This window comes from Pseudophryne corroboree, chromosome 2, assembly GCF_028390025.1.
Source record: "Pseudophryne corroboree isolate aPseCor3 chromosome 2, aPseCor3.hap2, whole genome shotgun sequence".
Classification (NCBI taxonomy): domain Eukaryota; kingdom Metazoa; phylum Chordata; class Amphibia; order Anura; family Myobatrachidae; genus Pseudophryne; species Pseudophryne corroboree.
This window is the reverse complement of record NC_086445.1, coordinates 480,457,861-480,484,229: the sequence shown is the minus strand read 5'-3', so window position 1 is coordinate 480,484,229 and position 26,369 is coordinate 480,457,861. Positions and strand designations below refer to the sequence as shown.

General features: G+C 45.2%; 1 protein-coding gene across 2 annotated transcripts in view; it reads right to left on the bottom strand.

Annotated features, from left to right (window-relative positions):
* The window catches only part of LOC135029510 (multidrug and toxin extrusion protein 2-like), a 220,671-nt gene that overhangs the window by 138,073 nt on the left and 56,229 nt on the right, over positions 1 to 26,369 (bottom strand). For both annotated transcript variants that reach the window (XM_063953858.1, XM_063953859.1), the window contains exons 3-4: positions 25,729 to 25,771; positions 17,722 to 17,766 (exon numbers count right to left, since the gene is read on the bottom strand). In XM_063953858.1, coding sequence (XP_063809928.1) covers positions 17,722 to 17,766; positions 25,729 to 25,771 — 88 coding nt within the window. The remainder of the gene's footprint in view (positions 1 to 17,721; positions 17,767 to 25,728; positions 25,772 to 26,369) is intronic.

Here is a 26,369-nt window from a genome sequence, read left to right as displayed (position 1 = left end):
CACCTGTGGGTTCGGAGTTAAATTTGGTGTCCTGGACTGCCCGTTCCTGTCTTTGCCGCTTTCAGGTCTGTGCCGTAGCCTCCTACCTGTGTTCAGTGTGGGTCACCATTTCTGCCTCTTTGTGAACCTGTCGTCCTGGAGGGCTCTCTGATGGCTTTGCAGAGATTGTGTTCTCTCTTTAGAGGGCTCCCCTGCCCTACTCCTTATGGTCTCCTGCAGCAGCAGATGCTTATTGTGCTGTTATCTCCCACCCTCTGCCATCATGCTCACGAGGCTCCTGGCGTCATGCTCCGATACCTGGTACTGCTGGGGTGAGTCCTTGCTGCCTGTGTCCTGTAGTGCCTCCTGGGCTCTGTCTTCTCTTCTTATTCTGCTTACAGTTTTGAAGTTGAATTGGTTTGCCAGTATTCTTTCTTTGTTGTGTCCCTGCAGCTGCTGGTGCAGGTGTGAGTGACCCGTGTTTCCAAGTTTTGGCCACATTATATATTTCTGCTGAGCAGAAAATCCCAGGTCGACTGACAGGCTAGAAAAATTTGCCCAAAAACCTTTATTGACGGCTGTGGAAGCTCAGTCTCCTTTTGCCTGAGATCAGAGGAGACTGTTTCAAATTCAGCCATTCACACCATCTCTACACTGCACATGACTCCAATGTCCAGCCCTCTGTTGGAGCACCCTATTTAAACATCTAAACAACAATATATGTCTAAGCGACTCCTAGAACTCATGACCCTTGTAACTCCGTTGGGTAAGCTCCATTAAACCACTGATTCAGTGGAGGATTACCACATGTAGGTGGCCACTAGTGGTGGAAATGGGTCTCCTACTTACAGTGAAAGCGGAGTCCTCCCTTAGACGGCTTAACCAAATCTTCTACAAAAAGGGAGACAATGTCCTGTTGATTAAATCTCACTCAGGGACACCTGTCCAAGATCCCACATAAATAACTATTGAGCATTGGAGTTTCTATGCTCAGCTGTGTAATCTTGCATCCTCTGCGAAAAAACCCTCCTCCAACTGAGGACTCCATAATTTTCTGTCCCACTGCCATTTCCCTAAATTGTCCTCATCAGTCCTTGAATCTCTTTGTACCAAGATCAAGGTCTCTGATACGATTAAGGGCCTAAAGGCTATTAAGGCCCCAGTGTCACGATACGGGTTATTAGCCCCCATTATTTACATGCTAAGTGCCCTCTGAGACTGGCCCGGCGTTCCAGGCCTGGGTTCCACCTACGCTGTCTGCGGGCAGCGCACTGCATATCTGTGTCTCAAGGATCTCCTCGGTGATCGCAGCAGCGCTGACATGGCAACATTATATTAAAAATCTATCTTTTTAAAGTATGGCATCTCCTGCCTTCTGAGGTCTCCGCCGCCATTACTGACGATTCTCACATGTAATATACAAACAGACTTTCCCTCCAGTTTCAAACATGGGCGCAGCCATGTTTGTTTTCCTCACATGTTGTTTTCAGCCTATCCGCTGCAGTCTGGACTCTGTGTAATTATCCAGCCAATCCCTGCTCACCAGCTGGTATAAATATCCTGCTCCAGGGCTGGATAATAGTCAGTGCTTTGGTTGTCAATCCTGCATACATGTCTCTCCTGTTTGGTGAATTCTCAGCTTGACTTTACAGGTATTCCAGTTCCTGTGATTCAGCTTCTCCAAGAGACCGGCACCAATTACCATCCTGTGGTGCAGCCTGACTCCTGCAGTGTTCCAGCTCTGCTTCCTGGCTTTCTACTGCGGTCCTGACATCGGCTTCCAGCGTTGGTTCTATTCTGCCTCCAGCTTCCAGCGGTGTGCTGGTATCGTTATTGCTTCCATTATCTACGGCATCGCTCACTAGCTTATGTGGTAAACTGTCACTGGCTTCCAGCGTGTCGCTTACATCGCTTTCAGCTTCCAGCAGTGATTGGTGTTACCATCTGCCTACAGCGGTGCTTCACGTCATCTCCAGCGGTATTCATATATCGCCCTGCATATCATTCTACACAACATCGGACCACAGTATCCATCGATGCTCACCATCGAACTGTTGCTCCAGTGGTGAGTTCAGCACATATTTCCTCACACCGGTTCCGTCCGGTAGTCTCTGGCAATCCTATCTAAATCTCTTCAACCTCAGTGCCTATCCCAGTCTCCTGTCTACCACCTACTGGGCAGTACTTGCTTGTTCCTCATTACAGCGGTTAGCTGTGGCCACGGACTTTCAAACTCCGGATTTTGGCAAGGACTTTGTTATCTTGTTCTGCATTGCCACAGTCTCAAATACCAGTTGCATTCCCAGGAACTGTACTGCATTTTCATTCTGCACTCACTGTTGAAGATATTTAATTGCCAAGATTTATACTGTGTGTTCAATAAACTGACTGTTATATTTTACTCCGTTGTTGTAGTCAAGCCTTCGGGTTCAAGGTGTTCTAACATCCTGTATGTCTAGGAACCTAATCTCACCTCCACGGTTCACCTACACGCCAGCCCCTACATCTGAGGTTTCCCTCAGTCAGCCTGAGCCCTCAGTTGTGACACCCAGGCCCAGATGCTTTTACGGTCACCTACTACAAAACATTTACTCCATAGTCCCCCTTAGCTTGTTGAAGTTTTCAACAGAGTGATGTCCGGGGGATACTTCTTCAGAGAAGCTGTTAAGGCTCGAATTATCATTATCCCCAAGGAAAGGAAGGACCCCTCCAACTGTACCCACTACAGGCCCATCTCGCTGTTGAACACTGATGTCAAGGTATATGCAAAGATCTTTACTACTCACCCGAACCTGGTGTTACCTGGTTTGACCCATAATGATCAAGTTGACTTTATACCTGGGAGACAGGCCTGTGATATTACCAGGCGGGGGATTAGCCTCATCCACTTTACTAACAGTTCTTGCACTCCGGCCTTAGGGCTCTCTCTGGATGCCAAGTGGGCCTTTGACCGGTACAGTTGGCCTTTTCTGATACAAATACTTGGTACCTTTGGTCTAGAAGATGATTTTCTCTGTGGCATCCAGGCCTTCTACTCCCCCCCTTCAGCCAGGGTCTCTGTGAATGGGCTTCTCTCACACCTTTTTTCGATAACTAATGGTACCAGGCAGGGGTTCTCTTTGTCACCCATGGTACTTTGCTAAGTTATTGAGCCACTTGCAGCTCAAATTCATGTAGACTCAAATATTAGGGGAGTGTCAGTAGGCAAGGAGGAATATAAGGTGTACTTATTTGCTGATGATGGTCTTCTAACTTTAACTTCTCACACATCTCTGCCCAAATTACTTCAAACCCTGTCTGAATATGGCATTCTATCGGGTTATAAGATAAACCATTCAACTCACCCTCCACATAGTGGGAGTCTATATTACAAGCAGATATGTATCTTTATGTGCGGCAAATTTACCCCTTTGCCATTAAACTAGATTTGCTTTGCTGGCGGGACCTTATTATTTCTTGTTAGGTAGGATAGTGACAATCAAAATGAATCTTATGCCCGACTGCTCTACCTCTTCCAGACCCTACCTGTTGCAGTTCCAAAAATGACCTTACCACAACTATATAGGTGGTTTGTTCAATTTGGCTGGAAGCTAAAACCATCTCATATTACCTTTCTCACCCTTAGGCGCCCAACTACCAACTGTGGTACCGATTTCCTGATGCTAGCCTTTATTATTATGCTACCCACCTGTGTCAAGCAGTGGCTTAGTTTGCATAGACACATGTACCAAGATGGGTCTCAGTAGACGCTAACTCATGTAATGTTCCCTCAATGTCTTCCATACTGGGATTGATCCCTTTGGATAGACCTGAACCTGCTCGATCACACCTGGTGATTGCCTTCACTTGCTTGGTATGGGATCATTGTAAAACTTATTTTGAGATCACCTCCTAACCGTCTCCTGTTACTTCTATATGGTATAATCCAGCATTCATACCAGGTTATAACAGCAATCGCTTTCCTATATCAACTGAAGGCGGCATTAGGGTGGTTTCCGATCTCCTAGATTCAGGTATCTGCACCTCTCTGGGTTCTTTACAGCACAAATTCAAGTTGCTACTATCAATTGTTTAGCTTATATGTAAATCCGCCACTTCATTGCCTCTCTTCCTCTCTGCTCAATTGCTTGATCTTTGACCCTACTCAAGTTCTTATGCCTTAGTAGTGCTCTCTCAAAGGGAATAATTTCTACCCTATACAATTTTTTACTCCATGCCAAATTATCAGTCAGCATGAGTCATGAGCATCAGTAGGAAAGGGATTTGGGGAGTCCAACTGATGAGGACACATTATCTGTTGTCCATGAAAGGGTCTCTATGGCCTCCATTTCTTCCTCACTTAAAGAAAATGCATAAAAGATTTGATACATATGGAACCTGGAACCCACCAGTTTACACAAAATGTACGGCTCAGACCGGTGTTGGTGGAACTGTGGTGGGGAGGGCACCTAATTACACATTTAGTGGTCATGCCCTAAGGTAGCCCAATTTTGGGACTAGATGTCTTGGCTGCTCTCAGAGGTTCTCATAAGTCACACGGGTCTTTCCTCCTTGGCTGCCGTCTAGATGATCTAAATAAATAAGTGGCGCCTCTTCTGCAATAACGTTCTCCTGGTTGTTTACATAACAATTCTGAATATTTCCTGGAATCCTGGTTGACTGCCACTTTTTGTGTAAGAAGCTTTACCCTAGTTTTTCATTGTACACCCATGATCCCTTCCCCTATGAGTCCCACATTTATTGCTAATAATCTGAAATATAAGGGCCGTGATACAATTTTATGGTTTACCAAGACCAGTGGCCCCTCTGAAGTTTAATGAACAGCAAGTTGCTATTTATCAAGACTTTTCCGTGAATGTGAAAAAATCTAGATCACAATTTATGCAGATTAAGAAATGGTTGCGGGATTTGGATGTGGAATAGTAGAGCTACAGTTATTAGGTCTACAGTCATTAGGTTGACCCCATATGGTCGACATACTGTACACAAGGTCACCATTGATAAAAGGTTGACATTGACAAAAGGTAGCCATATGAAATGTCTACACTGGAAAAGGTCGACATGGTCAAAAGGCCGACATGGCCTATGGTTGAACCAAACATGGTCAACACACTTTTTTTTGCATTTTTGGGGTTAGTTTTACATCTGGGACCACCATTTGTAGAAGGTTACCACAAGAACCATAAGGTTTCTAAAGGTTAAGATTTGTGACATGGATAGTCAAGGATGGAAAAAGTTCAAAAACATGACAAAACCCCCAAAAAATGTGTAGACACTATGTGTGTCGACATTTGCCATGTTGACCATTTGAATATTTCAATCTTTTGTACCTGTCGACCTTTTCCAGTGTTGACCTTTCATATGTCGTAATTTTGTCAGTGTCGACATAATGCATGTCGACCTAGACATTGTATATCTATAGTCCGGATGCAGCATAGAACAGTTCTCCAGGATGAAACTCCTTCCATTGTGTGTTATGTTTGATTACTGTGCATTTCTGCTATATTGCTCCCTACATATATGCTTTTATTTTATTCTAATTTATTTGTTCATCGATTGCTGTTCTGTATCAAAATGTTTAAGTTTTGTCCTGTTTATATGTCCAGAGTATTGCCTGCTGTATGTTTTGGGGAAGTCTCAGCTGGCTCCTTACTCCTGGGCTGGTTGAGTCAAGTCCTGAAGGCATATGTGTGTAGTTGCCTCCTAAATTACTTAACTTTATATTTTGTACTCTGTTTAGGTCGTTAGTTACTTATTTGGGTTTAGTTGATTTTCAGGGGTTAGTTGTTGGTTGAGAATAGGTATGCTGGGTGGGCCAGGGTAGGCAGTTTTTCTTGTTGTTTTTGTTTATTTTTCTTGTATGAGGTCTTTAATTTTCTACTTGGTGCAACACAGTCATTTCATTTGTTATTGGGGTTGGTGAGACTTATGGTCTCAGGTCGTGAGGAAAAACTTGCACTTTGAGGATGAAATGTTGTTACTTTTGTCAGACATCCAGCGCTCCCTGACGTCTCTTTTGGAAATGGTAGATACCATTTTTTTCAGGTGTACTGATTAATTGGGATAAGTCCCTGGTCTTCCTTGTCCACCCTCTTTTTCTACAGTATGTCACAGTCCTAAAATGATCCTTTTCGATGATGCTTGCAATTTAAATACTATTCAAGTTACTCATAATGCTACAGATTATGTTTCCCTAAATATCCAATCTCAAGATTATTTTAAGGCTTGGTCACATGTGTGGCAGAGGCGTCCTCTGTCAAGTTACCGGTCGGATAGACCACGTGAAGATGGTCATACAACCAAAATTATTATGTTTTGCAACATTCTCCGGTGTACTTCCCTGTTTCCTTAATTTCCTTAAAAGCCCACTATATGTTGCTTTCATTATTTTGGAGAATAAGCAAGGTTATATTGAATATAAAATCTTATATCATCGAGGAGAGAGGGACCTGGCGTTTCTTGATATGAGACTGTATTGTTTGGCTGCTCAGCATCTTCAGGACTGGGTTTTCGATCCAGATTCGAACATGAGGATGCGCAATGGGCCTTATTTCATATGGCTGGTCTACAGCTATATCAGCTCCAGTAGCTGCTTGCTAAATCCTCCTTATGGTGCTGTTCCCCTATTTTGGTGCAGGCTCATAGAGTCTGGCAATCGGCAGCTAAGAGTTTGGGTGACTCTGGCACAGATGCCTGCTATGCTCTGTGGGGTAGTCCACCTAATTCAGTACTCATTATTCTCGAGTGTAGGTCCCTGTGGTTATCTTGTGGGGTTGGAACGGTGGGTCAGTTGTATCAGGATGGTTTGCTCCGTTCCTTATCTGAGCTCAGTGTAGACTTTGGTCTTCCATGTATGTTTTATAGATACTTGCAGCTCCGTCACGCTCTCTGTACTGCGCCGGTTAGCTCTAAATCACCTTGCTCCATACCCTTGCTTCTACAAAGCGTATATCCCATTTCTACTCCTCCTTGGCGCTAAACTTTGGGGATGGGGGGGTTTCAGTCTGAAATTACAGTGGGAGGGTGACTTGGGCTGCCTGATAAACAATAAGTGGATGTTGTTGCGTGGCACCATCTATGTGGACTCGGCCCATGTCCAGTTTTAGATCCAACTTTATATATTGCACAGTCTACTAGACTCCAGTGCATCTTGAATAAGCTTTGGTGGCTGACCTTTACCTCCTGCCATAAGTGTAATAATTCTAATGCTGACTTCTGGCATTTTCTGTGGTCGTGCCTGTGAGTGTCTGAATTTTGGTCTGCGATGGAACAATGTGTTGGTGAGACTCTACACCTTTTCACATGTGAATCTGTATCTTTGTCTTAAGCCTTAAAGATTCTCTAAATTGATATTTATGGGGGCATGGCCTGTGTAGGAATGGAGTAAGGCACTAGACTTACAGCTCACAAGCCTGCAAGTCCTGTATATTACTCCAGTGATACCTGGGGAGTCCTCTCACCTCCCTTCTACAGTGGAAAATCTTCTGATGCCCTGGGGGTGCTTTTGGTAGACTCTGATTCCTTGTGTGTTCCTCCCTGCTGGTCCATGATGTCCTGGGGTCTTCTCTTGCCAGGGACACTGAGATATGGCCATGCTCTGTCTGTTGCTCCACTGATTGATATCCACTGGGAATCCCTGGTTTTTAGCTTTTGTGCTTCCCGTGACAGGGAGAGATCTACATGCACTGCCAATTCCAAGCTCCAGAGGCATTTGTTAACCTCAGATGTACTGTTGCTTGCTTGTATTAACTGGAGAGAACAGGCTGCCACCTTTGTGGCTTCCCCCACAGCCAATTATCCTTCATACTTCTTGGTGACAGTGGGACCGGGGCTTCCATGCACTGTGGGGGCTTCCATCATCTGGCTCTGTTAACTGCTGGTGCTGGCTGGGGAGAGTGGGCTGTTACTGTTGTGGCTTCCCAGTCAGTCACTTTCTGTGATGCTTACAAGAGGTGTCCATCTATTACATTTCACCGCAGAGCTTACACCAGTTGTTGATATAACCAGTGTATTTCTGCCAGGACATTAACTGCTGAATTGTGTAGCTAGGCAGACCGTCTCAAAAATACTGGGCTCCATGATTGATCCAAAGCTAGTGAAGCTGTCTTGCTATATATCACTATAATTAACCTTCTATTAACTCTCACTACTGCTCCTTTCTTCATCCGTTGAACTGGTACTGCTAAATTCTCCTGGAACTGTTGGTGATAAGTTAATTTATCTTTTACGTCCTAGAGGATACTGGGGTCCACATTAGTACCATAGGGTATAGTCAGGTCCATTAGGAGCCATGGGCACTTCAAGAAATTGATAGTGTGGACTGGCTCCTCCCTCTGTGCCCCACCTACCAAACTCAGTTTAGAAAATGTGCCCAGAGTTTTCTGCATTTCTGCATTTATTTTCCTTTTTATTGGTTTCAGGCAGGTCTGGCTGGCACCAGACTGCCTGCTTCATGGAACTTAGGGGGGATAACGGCCCAACCTCCCTAGGGTTAATGGTCCCATTCCCCGCTCACAGGACACTGAGCTCCTGAGGGTCCTATTCGCAAGCCCCAGCACGGCGAGCGTACAGACCCGCAGCACACCACCTCCCCTAACAGAGCCAGAAGTAAGAAGAGTGGTGAGTAGGTGTCCGGTGTCCCGGTTAGCGGGTCACCGGCTGTAATGGCACAGGGTGCTGTATGTTCCGCAGTGAGAGGCGAGCTGAAGCCACAACACACATATACCCACACTGGCAGCAATTCTACAGGGGTTTTAACCCACTGTAGCACAGAAATTACCTCAGCCAGTATAAAAAAAATGGGAAGATCGTGCGCCATTAAGGGGGCGTGGCTTCACTATGAGCGAATCCAGCAGCTCACCGGCACCATTTTCCCTCTGCAGCTATCCACAGGCAGACTGGCAGGGAAGCACAGCTCCTCCACAAGGACCACAGAGCACCTCAGCGGTACCAAGGGGTCATAGCAAAGGGTGGGGGGGGGGGAGAGAGTATTTGGTATACTAAATCCTATTTAGGGTACTTAGTTTGCGACCCAGCTAATCTTGTACTTTAGCTATAGGGGCACTGTGTGGTTGGGTCTATTATATTCTGTGTCTCCCTAGAGGGCTCAGTGTGGGTTAACTGTGTTTTACCCTATTTTCCTGTGTGTGTATCATGCACAGCAGAGTGTTTTTCTCAATCTGGGGGATCACTGCTGTGTACTCAGGATAGTACACATTCTCAGGCTAGTGGATCTGAACCAGTATGGTTAGATTCATTAAAAGGGATGATTTCAAATATTTTGAATAAATTATCCCAAAATAAGAAGGAGACACAATACTTAAGGCAATCTGTTGATCACCTGATGAATAGAGATTCAGTGGTCATTCCAGCGTCTCAGACCCCTACCCTTTGTCCACAGAAGCGTACTCTGGCCCAAATCATGCAGGATGATACTGATGATGATGATGTATCAGACCTGGAGGAGGGCAAGGTGGACTCGGGAGGGGGGGATGCAGTTTTGTCACAGGGTATACAGGCCCTGATAAAAGCTATTAGAGATGTCCTGCACATCCCTGATAAAGTATCAGAGGACGAGGAGGAATCTTCTTTAATATGAAAAGGAAATCCTCAGCTGCTTTCCCTGCATCTAAGGAATTAAATTCCCTATTTGAAGCACCTTGGGTATATCCTGACAAGAAGTTTCAGGTCCCAAAATGGTTACTCACATCTTTCCCGTTTCCTCAGGATGACAGGAAAAATGGGAAAACCCACCGATAGTTGACGCATTGGTTTCTAGGCTGTCACGTAAGATAGTTTTACCTGTCCCTGGGGCAGCTTCTTTGAAGGATGCTGCAGACCACAAGATTGAGACCACTCTCAAAAATCTGTACACAGCTGCGGGTGTGGCCCAGAGACCCACTATAGCTTGTGCATGGATTTCTACGGCCATTGCTAAATGGTCAGGTAATCTAATTGACGGGTTAGATTCCTTATCCAGGGGGCAAAATAATTTTACTCCTACAGCAAATACAGGATTCTGCTAACTTTACGGTGGAGGACATAAAGGAAATTGGTCTGCTCAACACACGCACCACTGCCACGGCAGTGTCAGCACAGCACGCAGGGGCTTGTGGCTACGCCAGTGGACTGCGGATGCAGATTCCAGGAAAGGTGTGGAAAGCCTACCTTTCACAGGTGAAGCCCTTTTTGGAGATGAACTGGATACGTGGATATCCAAGGATACGGCGGGTAAGTCTACATACCTTCCTTCCGCAGCTCCCCCGGCTAGAAAATCCTACACTTCTCCAACTCTGCAGTCCTTTCGGCGAAGTCTAAAAACAAAACCAAAGGTTCTTCTACGGCCTTCAAAGGCAATAGAGGTAAACCCAGAAAACCAGAAACTGCAGGATCACAGGAACAGAACCCTGGTTCTGCTTCCTCTAAGCCTTCAGCATGACGGTGGACCGCACTGCCTGGAAGACAGGCAGGTGGGAGCCCATTTGAGATTCTTCAGTCACATATGGGCAACGTCATGCCATGATCCCTGGGTCAAAGATCTTATAGCCCAGGGCTACAGATTGGAGTTTCATGAACTCCCACCTCACAGATTCTTCAAATCAGGCTTACCAGCTTCTCAAAAAGCAAGTATGACTTTACAGGAAGCAATTCAGAAACTGGTACAGACCCAGGTCATTGTTCCAGTTCCACTTCAGCTGCAAAACCAGGGTTATTATTCCAACCTATTTGTAAATCCGAAACCGGACGGATCGGTAAGGCCCATTTTAAATCTCAAGTCGTTGAACCCGTACTTACGGGTGTTCAAGTTCAAGATGGAGTCTCTGAGAGCGGTGATCTCAGGTCTGGAGGAGGGGGAATTCTTGGTGTCTCTGGATGTCAAGGATACGTACCTTCCTATTCCGATTTGGCCGCCTCATCAGGTTTATCTAAGGTTTGCATTACAGGACTGTCACTACCAGTTCCAGGCCCTGCCATATGGCCTCTCTACGGCACCGAGGGTGTTCACCAAGGTAATGGCAGAGATGATGTTTCTCCTCCGCAAACAGGGAGTGAACATAATACCGTACCTGGACAATCTGCTGCTAAAAGCACCATCCAGGGAGAGGTTGTTAGTCAACATTGCCCTCTCAACCCGACTACTCCAGGATCAGGGGTGGATTTTGAACCTGCCAAAATCTCATCTGGAACCAACACGGAGGCTTCCGTTCCTGGGGATGATATTGGATACGGAGGCGCTGAAGGTATTCCTTCCGTTGAATAAAGCATTGGTGATCCAGTCGATGGTGCGGGGATGTTCTAATTCAAACCTGGACATCGGTGCATCTATGAATTCGCCTTCTGGGAAAGATGGTAGCCGCTTACGAGGCGCTGCAGTACGGAAGGTTTCACGCAAGGCCTTATCCAGCTAGATCTGTTGGACAAATTGTCCAGATCGCATCTTCACATGCACCAGAGGATCCGTCTGTCACCACAAGCTAGGATTTCGCTTCTGTGGTGGCTTCAGACTTCTCACGTGACCCGAGGGCCGAAGGTTCGGGATTCAAAATTGTATTCTGCTAACCACAGACGCAAGCCTCAGATGTTGGGGAGCAGTCACCCAGGGGGAACAGTTCCAAGGAAAATGGTCAAGTCAGGAAGCCATTCTTCCAATCAACATTCTGGAACTATTATTATTATTATTATTATTATTATTATCCTTTATTTATATGGCGCCACAAGGGTTCCGCAGCGCCCAATTACAGAGTACATATGCACATAATCAAAACAGGAAAACAGTGACTTACAGTTGAAGACAACATAGGACAAGTACAAGGCAACTAAGCATAACTACACCAGTAAACATAGAGATAAGTTCCAGGTGGCCAAAAAACTGCGGGATCTGGGCAGTTGAGGATTATTAAAGTAAGAAAAGTATAAGCACATGAGGGAAGAGGGCCCTACTCGTGAGAGCTTACATTCTAAGGGGAAGGGTAGACAGATAGGGGTGACACAGATGGGGTACATAGAGAGCATGGAACAGAGGGTTAGGTTGAGATTTGGCTAGGTTTGGTAAAGAAATGGGTCTTAAGAGCCCGTTTGAAGTTTTGTAGAGAGGTGGAGAGTCTGAGGGGGAGAGGTAAAGAATTCCAGAGAAAGGGAGCAGCACGTGAAAAATCTTGGAGATAGGAGTGGGAGGAAGTAATCAGAAGACAGGAGAGTCGGCGTGCATTAGCAGAGCGAAGAGGACGGGTGGGAGAGTAAAGGGAGATAAGGTCAGAGATGTAGATGGGAGAGGAGTGGGTGAGAGCTTTGTAAGTGAGTGTGAGAAGTTTGAATTGGATTCTGAAAGGGAAGGGAAGTCAGTGGAGGGCCTGTAGGAGAGGGGAGGTAGACGTAGTGCGTTTGGTGAGGAAGATGAGCCGGGCAGCAGCATTGAGGATAGATTGGAGTGGAGAGAGGCAATTGTCAGGGAGGCCAGTTAGGAGGAGATTACAGTAGTCCAGTCTGGAAATAATCAGTGAGTGAATAATGATCTTAGTGGCATCCTGGGTGAGAAAAGGTCTGATTCTAGAAATGTTTTTGAGATGAAAATGACAGGTTTGTGAGAGGTGTTGAATGTGTGGTTTGAAGGATAGAGAGGAGTCAAGGATTACGCCAAGACAGCGTACTTGGGGGCTAGGGGAGATAGTCGTGCCATCAATGGATAATGAGATTGTGGGAGGTGAGGCTGTGCGGGAGGGTGGGAAGATGATCAGCTCAGTCTTAGACATGTTGAGTTTAAGAAAGCGCTGAGACATCCAGGAAGAGATAGCAGAAAGACAGTTTGAGGTCCGAGTGAGGAGAGCCGTGGAGAGATCAGGGGAGGAGAGGTAGATTTGAGTGTCATCAGCATAGAGGTGGTATTGGAAGTTAAAAGAACTAATGAGTTCACCTAAAGAGGACGTATAGAGAGAGAAAAGGAGAGGACCAAGAACAGAGCCTTGGGGGACACCAACAGTTAGTGGAAGTGGGGGGGAGATAGCATCATGAGAGGAGACAGAGAAGGAACGATCAGAGAGGTAGGAGGACAGCCAGGAGAGGGCAGTATCACGCAGACCAAGAGAGTGAAGGATTTGCAGAAGGAGAGGGTGGTCCACAGTGTCAAAAGCAGCAGAGAGGTCAAGAAGAATAAGCAGAGAGTAGTGGCCCTTAGATTTGGCTGCATGGAGGTCATTGCAGACTTTTGTGAGGGCAGTTTCAGTGGAGTGGAGAGAACGGAAGTTTGGAGGCAAAGGGGAGGAGAGAGATGGGTCGATAGTTGGAGAGAGTGTTAGGATCAAGAGTAGGTTTTTTAAGAATAGGGGAGACAAGAGCATGCTTGAAGGCAGAGGGGACAGTGCCTGATGAAAGGGAGATATTGAGAAGGTGGGCAAGATGGGAACAGGCAGAAGGAGAGAGGTAGCGGAGGAGGTGGGAGGGGATAGGGTCGAGCGGTGAGGTTGTGGGGGGGGAGGAACGGATGAGGGCCATGACTTCCTCGCCAGATACATGGGAGAAAGATGTCAGAGTTGGTAAGAGGGAAGGGAAGGGGAGGGGTGGCAAGGGATGGGTGGTGGCTGGTTGCTGGTCTGGTGGGATGTGATATCCTGACGTATGGAGTCAATCTTGGATGTGAAATAAGTGGCAAAGTCAAGAGCAGACAATGAGGAAGGGAGAGGAGGTGGTGGTGGGCAGAGGAGGGAGTTAACAGTGGCAAAGAGGCGCCGGGGGTTGGAAGACTGGGTAGAAATGAGGATTTTGAAGTATGACTGTTTAGCAAGGGAAAGGGCAGTACTGAAGGATGAGAGCATGAATTTGAAATGGAGGAAGTCTGCTTTAGAGCGTGATTTCCTCCACTGTCGCTCGGCAGTACGTGAGCATTTTTGTAGATATCTGGTGCATTTGTTGTGCCAGGGTTGAGGTGTTGATTTGCGAGGGTGAATAGTGGTTGGCGGAGCAACAGAGTCAAGGGCAGAAGTAAGAGATGCATTGTATAGGGATGTGGCTTGTTCAGGGCATGTGAGAGAGAGAAGAGGAGAGAGAAGTGAGTCAAACAGGGAGGATAGGGATGAGGTGTCAATAGCCTCAATGTTACGCTTCGTGGTGGAAGCCTTAGGAGGGAGAGATGGGGAAGCAGAGATATATAAGTTGAAAGAGAGCAAGTGGTGGTCAGAGAGGGGAAAAGGGGAATTGGAGAAATCAGAAATATCACAGCGGTGAGTGAAAACCAGATCCAGTGAGCTCCCGTTCACATGGGAGGGTGAGGTGGTCCACTGGGAGAGACCAAGTGAAGAGGTGAGGTTAAGGAGTTTAGAGGCAGGTGATTTTGTGGGGTTATCGATAGGGATGTTGAAATCACCTAGGATAATGGAGGGAATGTCAGAAGAGAGGAAGTGAGGTAGCCAGGAAGCAAAGTTGTCGAGGAATTTGGAGGAAATGCCAGGTGGACGGTAAACTAAGGGCCAAATACAACGCCCTTCTACAGGCATCGCATCTTCAAGATCAAGCCATTCAGGTTTAGTCGGACAATGTGACGGCAATAACGTACATAAACCGACAAGGTGGAACGAAGAGCAGGACAACAATGTCGGAGGTAACAAGGATTCTCCTCTAGGCAGAAAGACACGCTGTGGCATTCTCCGCAATCTTCATTCCGGAAGTAGACAATTGGGAAGCAGACTTCCTCAGCAGACACGACCTCCACCCAGGAGAGTGGGGCCTTCACCCGGAGGCATTCGGGTGCTTGACACGTCGGTGGGGAATGCCACGAGTCGACATGATGACCTCTCATCTCAACAAGAAGCTCAAGCGGTATTGTTGCAGGTCGAGGGACCCGCAAGCAGTAGCGGTGGACGCTCTGGTGACTCCATGGGTCTACCAGATGGTGTACATGTTTCCACCACTCCAATTGATCCCAAAGAGTCTCAAAAAAATAAAAAGGAAAAAGGTTCAAGCAATTCTCATTACTCCGGTCTGACCAAGAAGGGCCTGGTATGCGGATCTACTGGAGATGCTCCTAGATGACCCGTGGCCTCTACCTCTTCGCGAGGACCTTCTCCAACAGGGACCGTTTGTCTATCAAGACTTACCATGGTACGTTTGACGGCATAGAGGTTGAGCTTCAAATTCTAGCCCAGAAAGGGATCCCGAATAGGGTTATTCCAACCCTGATCCAAGCCAGAAAGGGGGTAACGTCTAAACATTACGACCATATTTGGAAAAAATACATCTCTTGGTGTGAGTACATTACTGCAGTGGAATTTCAACTGGGACGTTTTCTCCTTTTTCTGCAGTCAGGTGTGGATGCGGGCCTACGTTTGGGCTCCATAAAAGTCCAGATCTCGGCCTTATCCATTTTCTTCCAGAAACTATTGGCTTCTCTCCCTGAGGTATAGATATTTTGAAGGGGGTTCTGCACATCCAACCGCCCTTTGTGCCTCCTACGGCACCTTGGGTTCCTGCAATCGGAATGGTTTGAGCCTTTACAGGACGTTGACATCAAGTTTCTTACGAGGAAGGCCGTCACGCTCTTGGCCTTGGCTTCTGCAAGGCGTGTGTCGGAGCTGGGGGCATTGTCTCACAAAAGCCCCTATTTGATTTTTCATGAAGAAAGGGCTAAACTCAGAACTCATCAGCAATTTCTTCCAAAGGTGGTGTCTGCGTTTCATAGCAACCAACCTATTGTGGTTCCGGTGGTTACCGACACCTCTGCTACTTCAAAGTCCTTGGATGTTGTGAGGGCTTTGAAGATCTATGTGAAGCGGACAGCTCGTCACAGAAAATCTGACTCGCTGTTTGTTCTCTATGATCCCAATAAAATTGTGTGTCCTGCTTCAAAGCAGACAATTGCACGCTGGATCAGGCTTACTAGTCTGCCCCATTTTTAACTGGTTGATAATGTTATATGTTGTTGTTTGTTTGGAGATAATGGGCGGTTTGTATTTATCTAGTTTATCCTGGTCTGATCATTGTTAGTTATACACATGCCTTATGTAGGCAGGTCGGCATCAGAGGGGCTCAGTTTGGTGTTAGGTGCTGTGGTATACAGTGCATTCGGAAAGTTGGCACAGCGCTTCACTTTTTCCACATTTTGTTATGTTACAGCCTTATTCCAAAATGGAATAAATTCATTTTTCCCCTCAAAATTCTACACACAATACCACATAATGACAATGTGAAAAAAGTTTTTTTTAGATTTTTGCAAATTTATTAAAAATAAAAAACTAAGAAATCACACATATATAAGTATATAAGTATTTACAGCCTTTGCTCAATACTTTGTTGATGCACCTGTGGCAGCAATTACAGCCTCAAGTCTTTTTGAATATGATGCCACAAGCTCGGAACTCCTATCTTTAGACAGATTCGCCCATTCCTCTTTGCAGTACTTCTCAAGCTCCATCAGGTTGGATGGGAAGTGTCGGTGCACAGCCATTTTCAGATCTCTCCACAGATGTTCAATTGGATTCAAGTCTGGGCTCTGACTGGGCCACTCAGGGACATTCACAGAGATGTCCTGAAGCCACTCCTTTGATATCTTGGCTGTGTGCTTAGGGTCGTTGTTCTGCTGAAAGATGAACCGTCCCACCAGTCCCCTAGTCTGAGGTCAAGAGCGCTCTGGAGCAGGTTTTCATCCAGGATGTCTCTGTACATTGCTGCATTCATCTTTCCCTCTATCCTGACTAGTCTCCCAGTTCCTGCCGCTGAAAAACATCCCCACACATGCTGCCACCACCAAGCTTCACTGTAGGGATGGTATTGGCCTGGTGATGAGCGGTGCCTGGTTCCTCCAAACATGATGCCTGGCATTCACGCCAAAGAGTTCAATCTTTGTCTCATCAGACCAGAGAATTTTGTTTCTCGTGGTCTGAGAGTCCTTCAGGTGCTGCCATGTGCTTTTTACTAAAGAGTGGCTTCCGTCTGGCCACTCTACCATACAGGCCTGATTGGTGGATTGCTGCAGAGATGGTTGTCCTTCTGGAAGGTTCTCCTCTCGCCACAGAGGAATGCTGTAGCTCTGAAACAGTGACCATCTGGTTTTTGGTCACCTCCCTAACTAGGGCCCTTCTTCCCCGATTGTTCAGTTTAGACAGCCGGCAAGCTCTAGGAAGAGTCCTGGTGGTTCCGAACTTCTTCCATTTACGGTTGATGGAGGCCACTGTGCTCATTGGGACCATCAAAGCAGCAGATATTTTTCTGTACCCTTCCCCAGAGTTGTGCCTCGAGAAATTTGCATGAACAGTGTGTTACCACAACCGCTGTTCCTATTAAGTTTAATGCTGAATAGGTGTGATAAAAATGTTGAATTTTTTTCCCACCAATATTGTCCAAAAATATTCAGAACATTATCGAGCATATTGTTGAAGAAAGCCCAATAATATTGTTGTGCAATCAATGTCGTCATATCTAAGCATGATTTACATGAACATTTGGATCTCTCAACTAATTAAACTTACTTATTTTCTCAAATAGCACTGGAATTAAATAGGTTATGACATTACAGCTACATGAAGGTATTTCTCTAAGGCTAATATTTATATCCTGACTGGATAAGAAAATATAATTTAATACATTCTGACTAACATAGCATTGCAAACTGTGATTTTTTCGTCCCTGTAGAAACACTCCAATACTGTACATTCATCATCCATGAATAATTTATCTCCCGTTACAAAATTAACTTGAAAGGAGTCATGATTTACAAAAAAATATCAACTAAATAGTGTAAAAAGTATAAAGAAATACCTGGCACTGTAAATATCGTGTCTGCAGCTGGTATAAGAATATTGCCTGCAATAACAAAGGGAAAATGATCACCAACTATCCAAAAAATAATAGAAGTTTTATATAAGTGGTGATTTTGAACAGATCCGCAAAAGATAACCTGTCGTTAATTGAAAAGGTACTGTACAATCTCAAAGTCAGGAATACATTGATGTAATTATAATTAAATGTCTCTACTAATAAATCTATTATGTTAATGTTTTTCCATTATTTATATTTTGTTAATTTGTTTACATTTTTTCAAATTGTTATAGTGTAGATGTATTGGAAATATAGGGGCAGATGTATTAACCTGGAGAAGGCATAAGAAAGTGATAAACCAGTGATAAGTGCATGGTGATAAAAGCACCAGCCAATCAGCTCCAATATGTAAATTAACACGTAGGAGCTGATTGGCTGGTGTGTTTATCACCTTGCACTTTTCACTGGTTTATCACTTCCTTATGCTGTCTTCAGGCTTAATACATCTGCCCTCTTATTTGAATTCCAGACATGTTTGCTGCATACTTTTGGGTTGATGCTGTCATTACAGCAGTACCCAGAGGCTGTTTTGCACCGGCCTCAAAATACTACTGCACTCTGAGGGCAGAGCAAGACTAAATTCCAGGATGTCCCTACACACAGACAGGAGGTGTCCTAGAATGCCATTTCCAGCCTGCACTCAACTGTTAGGTGCACTCCAGCATAACAATCCCAGTATATGACAGCACATCCCTGAAGTGTACAAGTAGTACTTCAGCAATATACAAAAAAATGGTATCAAACTCCTTTAACGACAGAACTCAACTGAAAAAATGCTTATTAAATTTACTAAATTAAAGCTATATTTATCCATACAGTACCTATGTAGTGTTCTACAGTTTCTGTATTTGCAGAGTGGAAAAAGTTCTCTTGCAATGTGAGTACTGATATATATCTCATATTATAACAGTAATTTACAAACCAAACAGCCCCAAATATACCTTCACCATGGCCTGCAATGCATGGATTTCAAAAGAAAACAGGTGCATTAGCACACATAAAAGTATGCTGTTAAATGGAATTTGAGCTGTGTTTTTTTTGCATTTTCAGAATGACCCTTATTCTGAAATAAAAACTCTGCTCTGACCAATTTGATTTTGCCTTTTGAAACAATGACAGTTTAAATGAACAGGCAGACCCGCAGGATTGTGCATCTCGCTGGCTATTACATGTCTCCCAAAGTCTGCTGCTATGTACATGTCTGTTACCGGAGCTATGTATTTAGAAATCAGAGTTCAGACAGGAGAAGAATATCACAGAAACAGCTTTAGGGGTCTATGCAATTCCTGTCAGATCCTCTCCACTGGAGAGACTCCGACAGTTCAGTATTCAATTTGTGGGCATTTCCGACAGATTTGCCTGTTTTTTTTTTTCATCAATAGTTTTTATTGAAAACAAGTTTTCTTTTTGCAAGGGGAAGGGGTACAGAAAGAAAGAAGGAAGGGGCGGGGAAGGGGGGGGGGTGTACAAAGAACAAAGGGAACGGGATGTAAACATGTAAATATCAAAATTGTCAGAAGTTAAATATAACAATCCAATATAGATACAATAGGAAAAATACAAAGTCACCTTGGAAAAAGATACAGATAAAGATAAACACGGGTCAAACATGAATACATATTAATAGACAGATAATCTATAATAGACACAGGGCTACTAAGGCACAGGCGGTGCACAGAGCGGAAGTATAAGCCGAGTCAGTTAGGGGGAAGGTGATACACCCCCTCCAGCAGTGACGTAGTCATGCCATGCTCTCCATTTCACCATTGGGGAGGAGGCCACAGAAGAGTAAGGCATGAACTCAGTTTCCATAGTAAAACGGAATTGAATTTTGTTGGTGACTAGTGATAGAGGAGGGGGAGAAGCTTGTTTCCAACTTTGGGCCAATGCAGCCCTGGCAGCTATACAAATATGCCCAACCAGATATCTCTGATGAGGTGGTATCTCAGCAGGAAAAATGTGGAGCAGGGCCATGGCCGGAGAGGGGGTGAGGGACAGGTGTAAGACCGAATTAATCAAAGCAAATATCTCGCTCCAGAAATGTCGAAGGGAAGGACAGGACCAGAAAATATGGAAAATATGGCCTATTTCCCCACAGTTACGCCAGCAATATTTGGAACAAGACTGCCAGAATGAGTGTAGCCTATCCGGTGTTAAATATAGTCTATTAAGGAGTTTGATATGCATCTCCGTGTGATTCAAGCACTTGGACATTCGGTAAGAAGAAATAAAAATTTGTTTCCATTGGGCTTCAGATAGGGGAAGATCCAAGTCTTGTTCCCATTTCAGCTGCGCATTAGACTTAGTAATAGTAAGCAAGCTGATAAGCGTCCTGTACCAAAACGAGATGTCCCCTCTAGAGTCACACAGAGATACACGTGTTAAGACAACCTGGGATAACGGGTTCGGGGGAGCCGCCTGTCTAGGCAAACCTTTGTACCAGTGGTGAATTTGGAAATAATGCAATAATTCTCCACTGGGGAGATTATATCGAGACTGGAGTTGAGAAAACGATAGCATAACATTACCATCCATAAGGTCCCCCAAGACAGTCAAACCACAAACAAACCAGGTAGAGAGATTTAAATTAGGGATTAATTTAGCTATGGCTCGTAGTGAGATAGTAGACTATGGAAATTGATGTCCAGGCAGGCGAGTCACCAATTTATCCAAGATTTGTAAAGATGTTCTAGTGGCGGGGAGGAGGGACAATAAGTGGGGTCTAGTGTTTGGGTGTATCTTAAAAAGGTCTTCTAAGGGAAGGTCCAAACTCCAAGTACGTTCAAGAGATACCCATCCCACTACAGGCGCCCCACTCAACCAGTATTTAAACTGGGCCAGCACACATGCCTCCTGGTAAAGGACCAGGTCGGGCATATCTAGCCCTCCCTTTCTACGAGGGAGAATCATTTTGGACCGAGCCAATCTGGGTGGCCATGCCTTCCAGACATAGGGTAGCATTATAGCACGACATCTATCAAGGTACGTTTTAGGGAAAAGAAAAGGTATGGTTCGGTATAAGTACATGAGTTTAGGTAAGAGAGTCATTTTGAAGGCTGCTAGGCGGCCAATTTACAAAATATCATAAGATAGCCAGGACTTAGGTCTAAAAAACTATTAATGAGTGGAGGTAAGTTAACATCAAAAAAAGAGGCCTTAGAAGGTGGAATTTGGATCCCCAAATACTGAATTGAAGCCGAACGCCAGTTATATGGTTAGTGTGATTGAAGGGTGGACACTATGGGAGCTGGGATATTAATGGGGAGAGCATCTGTCTTTGTTGTATTAACTTTATAAAAGGGAGCTTCACTATACTGTCCCAAGATAGCATGCAAACAAGGAAGGGAGGATAGCGGGTCCGTGACAAACAGAAGGACGTCGTCTGCAAATAGGCACAACTTGTGAGTAGTAGTGCCAATAGTCACCCCCGGGAAGCCCCCAGACATCCTAATCTTCTCAGCAAGGGGTTCTATGCTCAACGTAAATATTAAGGGTGATAGAGGGCAACCCTGTCGGGTTCCATTCGTAATAGGAAATGTATCGGAGAGGAAACCGTTACTAAATACCCGTGCAGACGGGGAGCTATATAGAGATAAAACCGAAGAAAGAATATGGCCACTAAAACCAAACTTGTCTAGAACCGAGGACATATATTGCCAGTTCAGTCTATCAAACGCCTTCTCTGCATCTAAAGAGAGCAGGAGAAGGCCAGTGTTAGAGGGAACAATATCAATCAAGTCAAAAACCCTACGGGTATTGTCAGACGCCTGTCTACCAGGCACAAACCCAACTTGGTCATAGGCAATGAGAGATGGCAGAAAGACATTTAAACGGAAAGTGACAAGTTTGGCAAAAATTTTAATATCGCCGTTCAATAGTGCAATGGGCCTATAATTTTGACAATGCGCTGGGTTTTTACATGGCTCGGGTATAGTGATAATTTGAGCCTCCAGCATTTCTGTAGGGAAAGCACCAAGAGAGGAGATTGAATTATACAAGGAGGTCAGGGTGGGCGATAGTTGATCACAGAGAGAAACATAAAATTAATTTATGAAGCCATCTGGACCGGGGGCTTTATTATGCGGGAGTGATTTCATTACTTGAATTACCTCGGAGGGGGTCCACGGGGCATTTAGTGTCTCGAGCTGTTCCGCAGAAAGGGAGGGGAGTTTGACGTCGGCTAGGAAGGATTGTATAGAATCAGGAGTGGGTTGAAAAGTAAGGGGATCAGAAGAAAGGTTGTACAGCTTGGTATAATATCTAGCGAATTGATTAGCTATGTCATATGGATTGGACACTTTACCACCCTGAGGAGAAATCAGATGTCTAATCCTATTACGAGCCTGGAGAGCACGGAGCCTGCGAGCCAGCATTTTCCCCGGTCTATTACCAGTCAGGTAAAATTTCTGTCTCAACCTATTTAAAGCAAACTGGGTCCGTCTCATAAGGAGTTTCTGAAGTTGGCCTCAGATATCCTTTAATTCCCTACGTAGGGCCCTAGAGGGGTGGAGCTTATTCCTATCTTCAACCTCCTTAAGTTTAGATTCCAAGTCTTGTTGTTGTTGGATAGCTTGTCGTTTGAGTCTAGCACCGGCTTGGATCGCAGTGCCTCGCACAACTGCCTTAAGGGCACACCAGAAAGTCGGGACAGAAGTATCTGAGGGTGATTTAGTTTCCATATAGAGGGAGATGCAATCATCAATCGTTTTTTTAGATATAGGGTCCGACAGCAGGTGGGCAGATAGGCGCCACGGCCTCAGGGGGGTGATTTGGTGGCAAATATTCCAAGACCATAGGAGAGGAGCATGATCGGACCAGGAAATAGGCCGAACATCCACCTGTGCTGAGTGCTGCAAAGTCCACTTATCGCAAAGAATAAGATCTATGCGAGAGTAGGATTTGTGCACTGGAGAGAAATACGTATAATCTCTCGAAGTTGGGTTCTGAACTCTCCACAAGTCATACAGGTCATATTCTGCCAGCAAATTACGTAAGGCTAGTGACGGGCCAGCCGGAGCCGCAGACATCTGGGAAGAAGACCGAGGAGATCTATTTAATTTAGGATCAAGCACTAAATTCTAGTCGCCCAACATAAGCAGGGCACCCTGACGAACCCTCGCAATAGTCGAGCAAACTTTTCTAAGGAAGGGGACTTGGTTAGAACTGGGAGCGGGGGGGGGGGGGGGGGGACAAACAAGGGAAAAAAGAGGAAAGGACAGGCAGGAAAAACCTAAAGAGCCCATTATATCGGGACCGCATTGCTACTGCAGGGGAAAGGTATGCAGTAGAAAAAGTATGGGGAGGTTGCGGTAGTATCACCACCCGGGGTACAAAAGGCACATGTATACCTGGAGCAATAACGTATAGCCAAACTACAAGTACCAATAAGGGTACGAACAAGCACATCAACAAATAATGTAAGTGACTAGTGAGATACCCTCATGTGTACAGTAACAAGAAAAAGAAAGATAAAAGAGATAGAATCAGAGGAAAATGCAGGTACACATAGTAATATAAACAGCAAATGAAGGAACCAAAAGCATATACATATATAACATATAAACTCACGTATCCGGTATGCATTATAAGGGGAACGGAGTCCCCAACCAAACATGAAGAAGATCAACCAGGAACTACATTAATTGGAACATTGAATACTCAGTCAGGTCGCAGACCACTCACGGGTAAGTGGCAGGCGAGGTTTCAATGTAGAGGACACTTTGACCGAAACATCCCAGTAATTAGCAGCTTAACCCCAGCGTCCAGAGTGGCAACTACGTAGGAGGAATTCTCATGGGAAATCACCAATTTCACTGGGAAGCCCCATCTGTATCTAATGTCATGAGAACGTAGTGCCTCCGTGATAGGAGCCAGAGCTCTACGTTTAGAGATGGTCAGTGCCGAGAAGTCAGGAAATATTTGTATGCCTCCAAGCGTATCCGAATCAGACGCAGATCTGGCAGCTTGCATTATCTGTTCCTTGGTCGTGAAGAAATTAACACGGAGGAGGGTATCCCGAGTGTAGGAGGCGAAAACCGACCGTGGTTTCGGAAGCCGGTGAATGCGATCGATGAGAAGGTCTCTGTCGTCCGCCCCAGGTAGCAGTTTGCGGAAGAGGGACATAGCATAGTCCAGAAGTTCCGAATTGGCCACAGAGTCTGGTATACCTCGGATTTTAATATTATTTCTCCGCGACCTGTCCTCTATATCCGCCAGTTTGTCTTTATACGTCTGCATCTCAGCTTGTTGTCGGTCATGGGCCGAAATAAGGTCATTATGACAGGTGGTCTGTGCGATCACCTAAAGCAGTTAGCTCCACTTTAACTTCCCGAGTAGCCAGAGAGAGGTCTTGAGTGAGCTCAGATTTAAAAGCCGCAAGGACTTGACAGTGAGAGGATCCGTAGAATTAGAGTCCACCCCAGGGACCGATAAGGAATGGCCAGAACTCTCCTTAGGACGGTCAGGTTGGCTCGATGGGATGGAGCTCCCGGCAGGAAACGAGGAGATACGAGCCCCTTTTTGATTAGAGAAAGCCAACGGGGCGGGAGTGCGTCCTTAATTTTTTTAGGGGGCATCATTAGAGGGCTGCAGTAGAAGGAGTAGACGAGTGAAACTGGAAGGCCAATGTGTCACAGGCCCTGGAGGCAGAGTAGTATGCTGGTTCCAAACAGAAGCTACTATGTATGCATGAGAACCCCGGGTGGAGGCGTAGAGAGGCCAGAGCACATCACATCCCTATTCAAACATTATTACATGCAGAGAGATCTTTGCAGGGTCGGGGAGAAACGACAAATATGAGAGAGGCACAACAAATCCCAGCAAGGGGGTACTCACAGATCCAGTACAGGGGATTCCAGCAGGAACCGGCAGCACTACCACATAATGGAATATACACCCCAAGGGAGATGCAGTAGAAAAAGCTGGAGGAGAGCCCCAGGCAGATATCACTGGTCCTGGATTAGCTCAGGGTTCAGTTTCAACCTCAGAAGGAGACAGAGCTGCAGAGATGCACAGACTGAAGAATCCAAAATGGGCGCTGGCTGTGAATGTCTCCTTCCCAGCTGGAGACAGAGGTGGATCCCAGGCACACAGGAGTAAAAGCACAAGGGCCCATGGGTCCTCGGCCTCTGGGAGCCCCCAGAGACCCCCCAGGAGCCTGCAGGGAGAGGTAGGAGCCGTCCGGCAGAGCCACGTCCCGTTTTCCCGGGTCCCGGAAGTCCGGCCCAGGTAGGCTTGAAAATTTAATCCCCGGCTTCAGGGCAGAAGGTAGGCCGCAATCTGCAGGAGCCTCCAGGAGTGCTCTCCGATTCCGCGGACCTCACCAACCGGCCAGCGCACAGCAGCAGGAGTGGGGGAGAGGGCACCAGGCTGAAAGGAGCAGAGATGGATGTGCAGGGAGGGAGAGAAGTGCCAGAAATCCTGGAGCTCTGCTGAAACACTTCCACTCACAGCAGCAGCTAGGCCACGCCCCCGATTTGCCCGTTTTTAACAATGCTGATCCGACAAAACACATGGATCCACGGCTAATCCTCGTGTTTTCCGGCAAGTCGGAAAAACGGCACTAAACTTGAATAGGTTGAATCCAGATTCGACCTTAAAAAGTGGAAAAGTGACTAAATGACCAACTAATGTTTTTTAATTTGGGATAGCCATCATGACATTAAAGGAAAAGTAAAGCTATAAAGTGAATCCCCCTGTATTGAGCTTGTTTCAGAATGAATTTGAATTTATGTTGGATTCAAAGAAAACTAAACTAAAATAATTAAAGTGAGATCTTAATTAAGAGGCCAGAAATTTAAAAAAACAAACTACTCCTTAATCACCCTGACAGATTGAAAAAAATAGTAAGAAAAACCCTATATTTATACTCAGAAAGTTTTCTTGATCAAACTAAAGACTGAGTAGTAAGACTCTAAATGTATTCAACAGTAACCTCATCGTACTTACAGGAAAAGCAGGGATACAAATCGTCACATAGGCCTGTGTTAATCTAAAAGAAAAAAAAAACAGTAGAAGGAGCCAATTAGTAGAAATTTAGCACAACCAAAGACCCCCTACAAACAAAATATTTCACCAATAAGGTAAATGGTTCAGAGATTAGAGGGTACAAGCACTAACAACTAATATTCATAGTATAAAAAATTATTTTAAATATTGTGCACCACACAAAAAAAAAAATGTCTTTGTTGTTCAAGTACACTTCATTTTATTCGTAGACTCTGCATTTACTAGGAAGATAGCAATATGTACATTTCAAATACAATCCCCCCAAAAAGTCAAATGTCATAGAGGTTACTTGTAAAAGTTAAAAGATGAATAATCTACGCCATCATTATTTTGTAAAAATTAACCTTTATTATTTACTCTGTAAAAACAAAATGTCTTCAGTGCCAACAAAATCAAAGGTTATCATTGGTTATTTTCTGGTTAACTACTTGATGTCTGGACAGTTTTAACCCTTTCATTAGATGACTAAATTTAAGTTTTTGGTTCCTTGCTTTGGACCACCTTCTATTGTGCTGGAGAAACCCCTCATAAAACTTGTCCTCTACAGAACAGAGAGCAATGTTGCTTCCCCCACTACATCG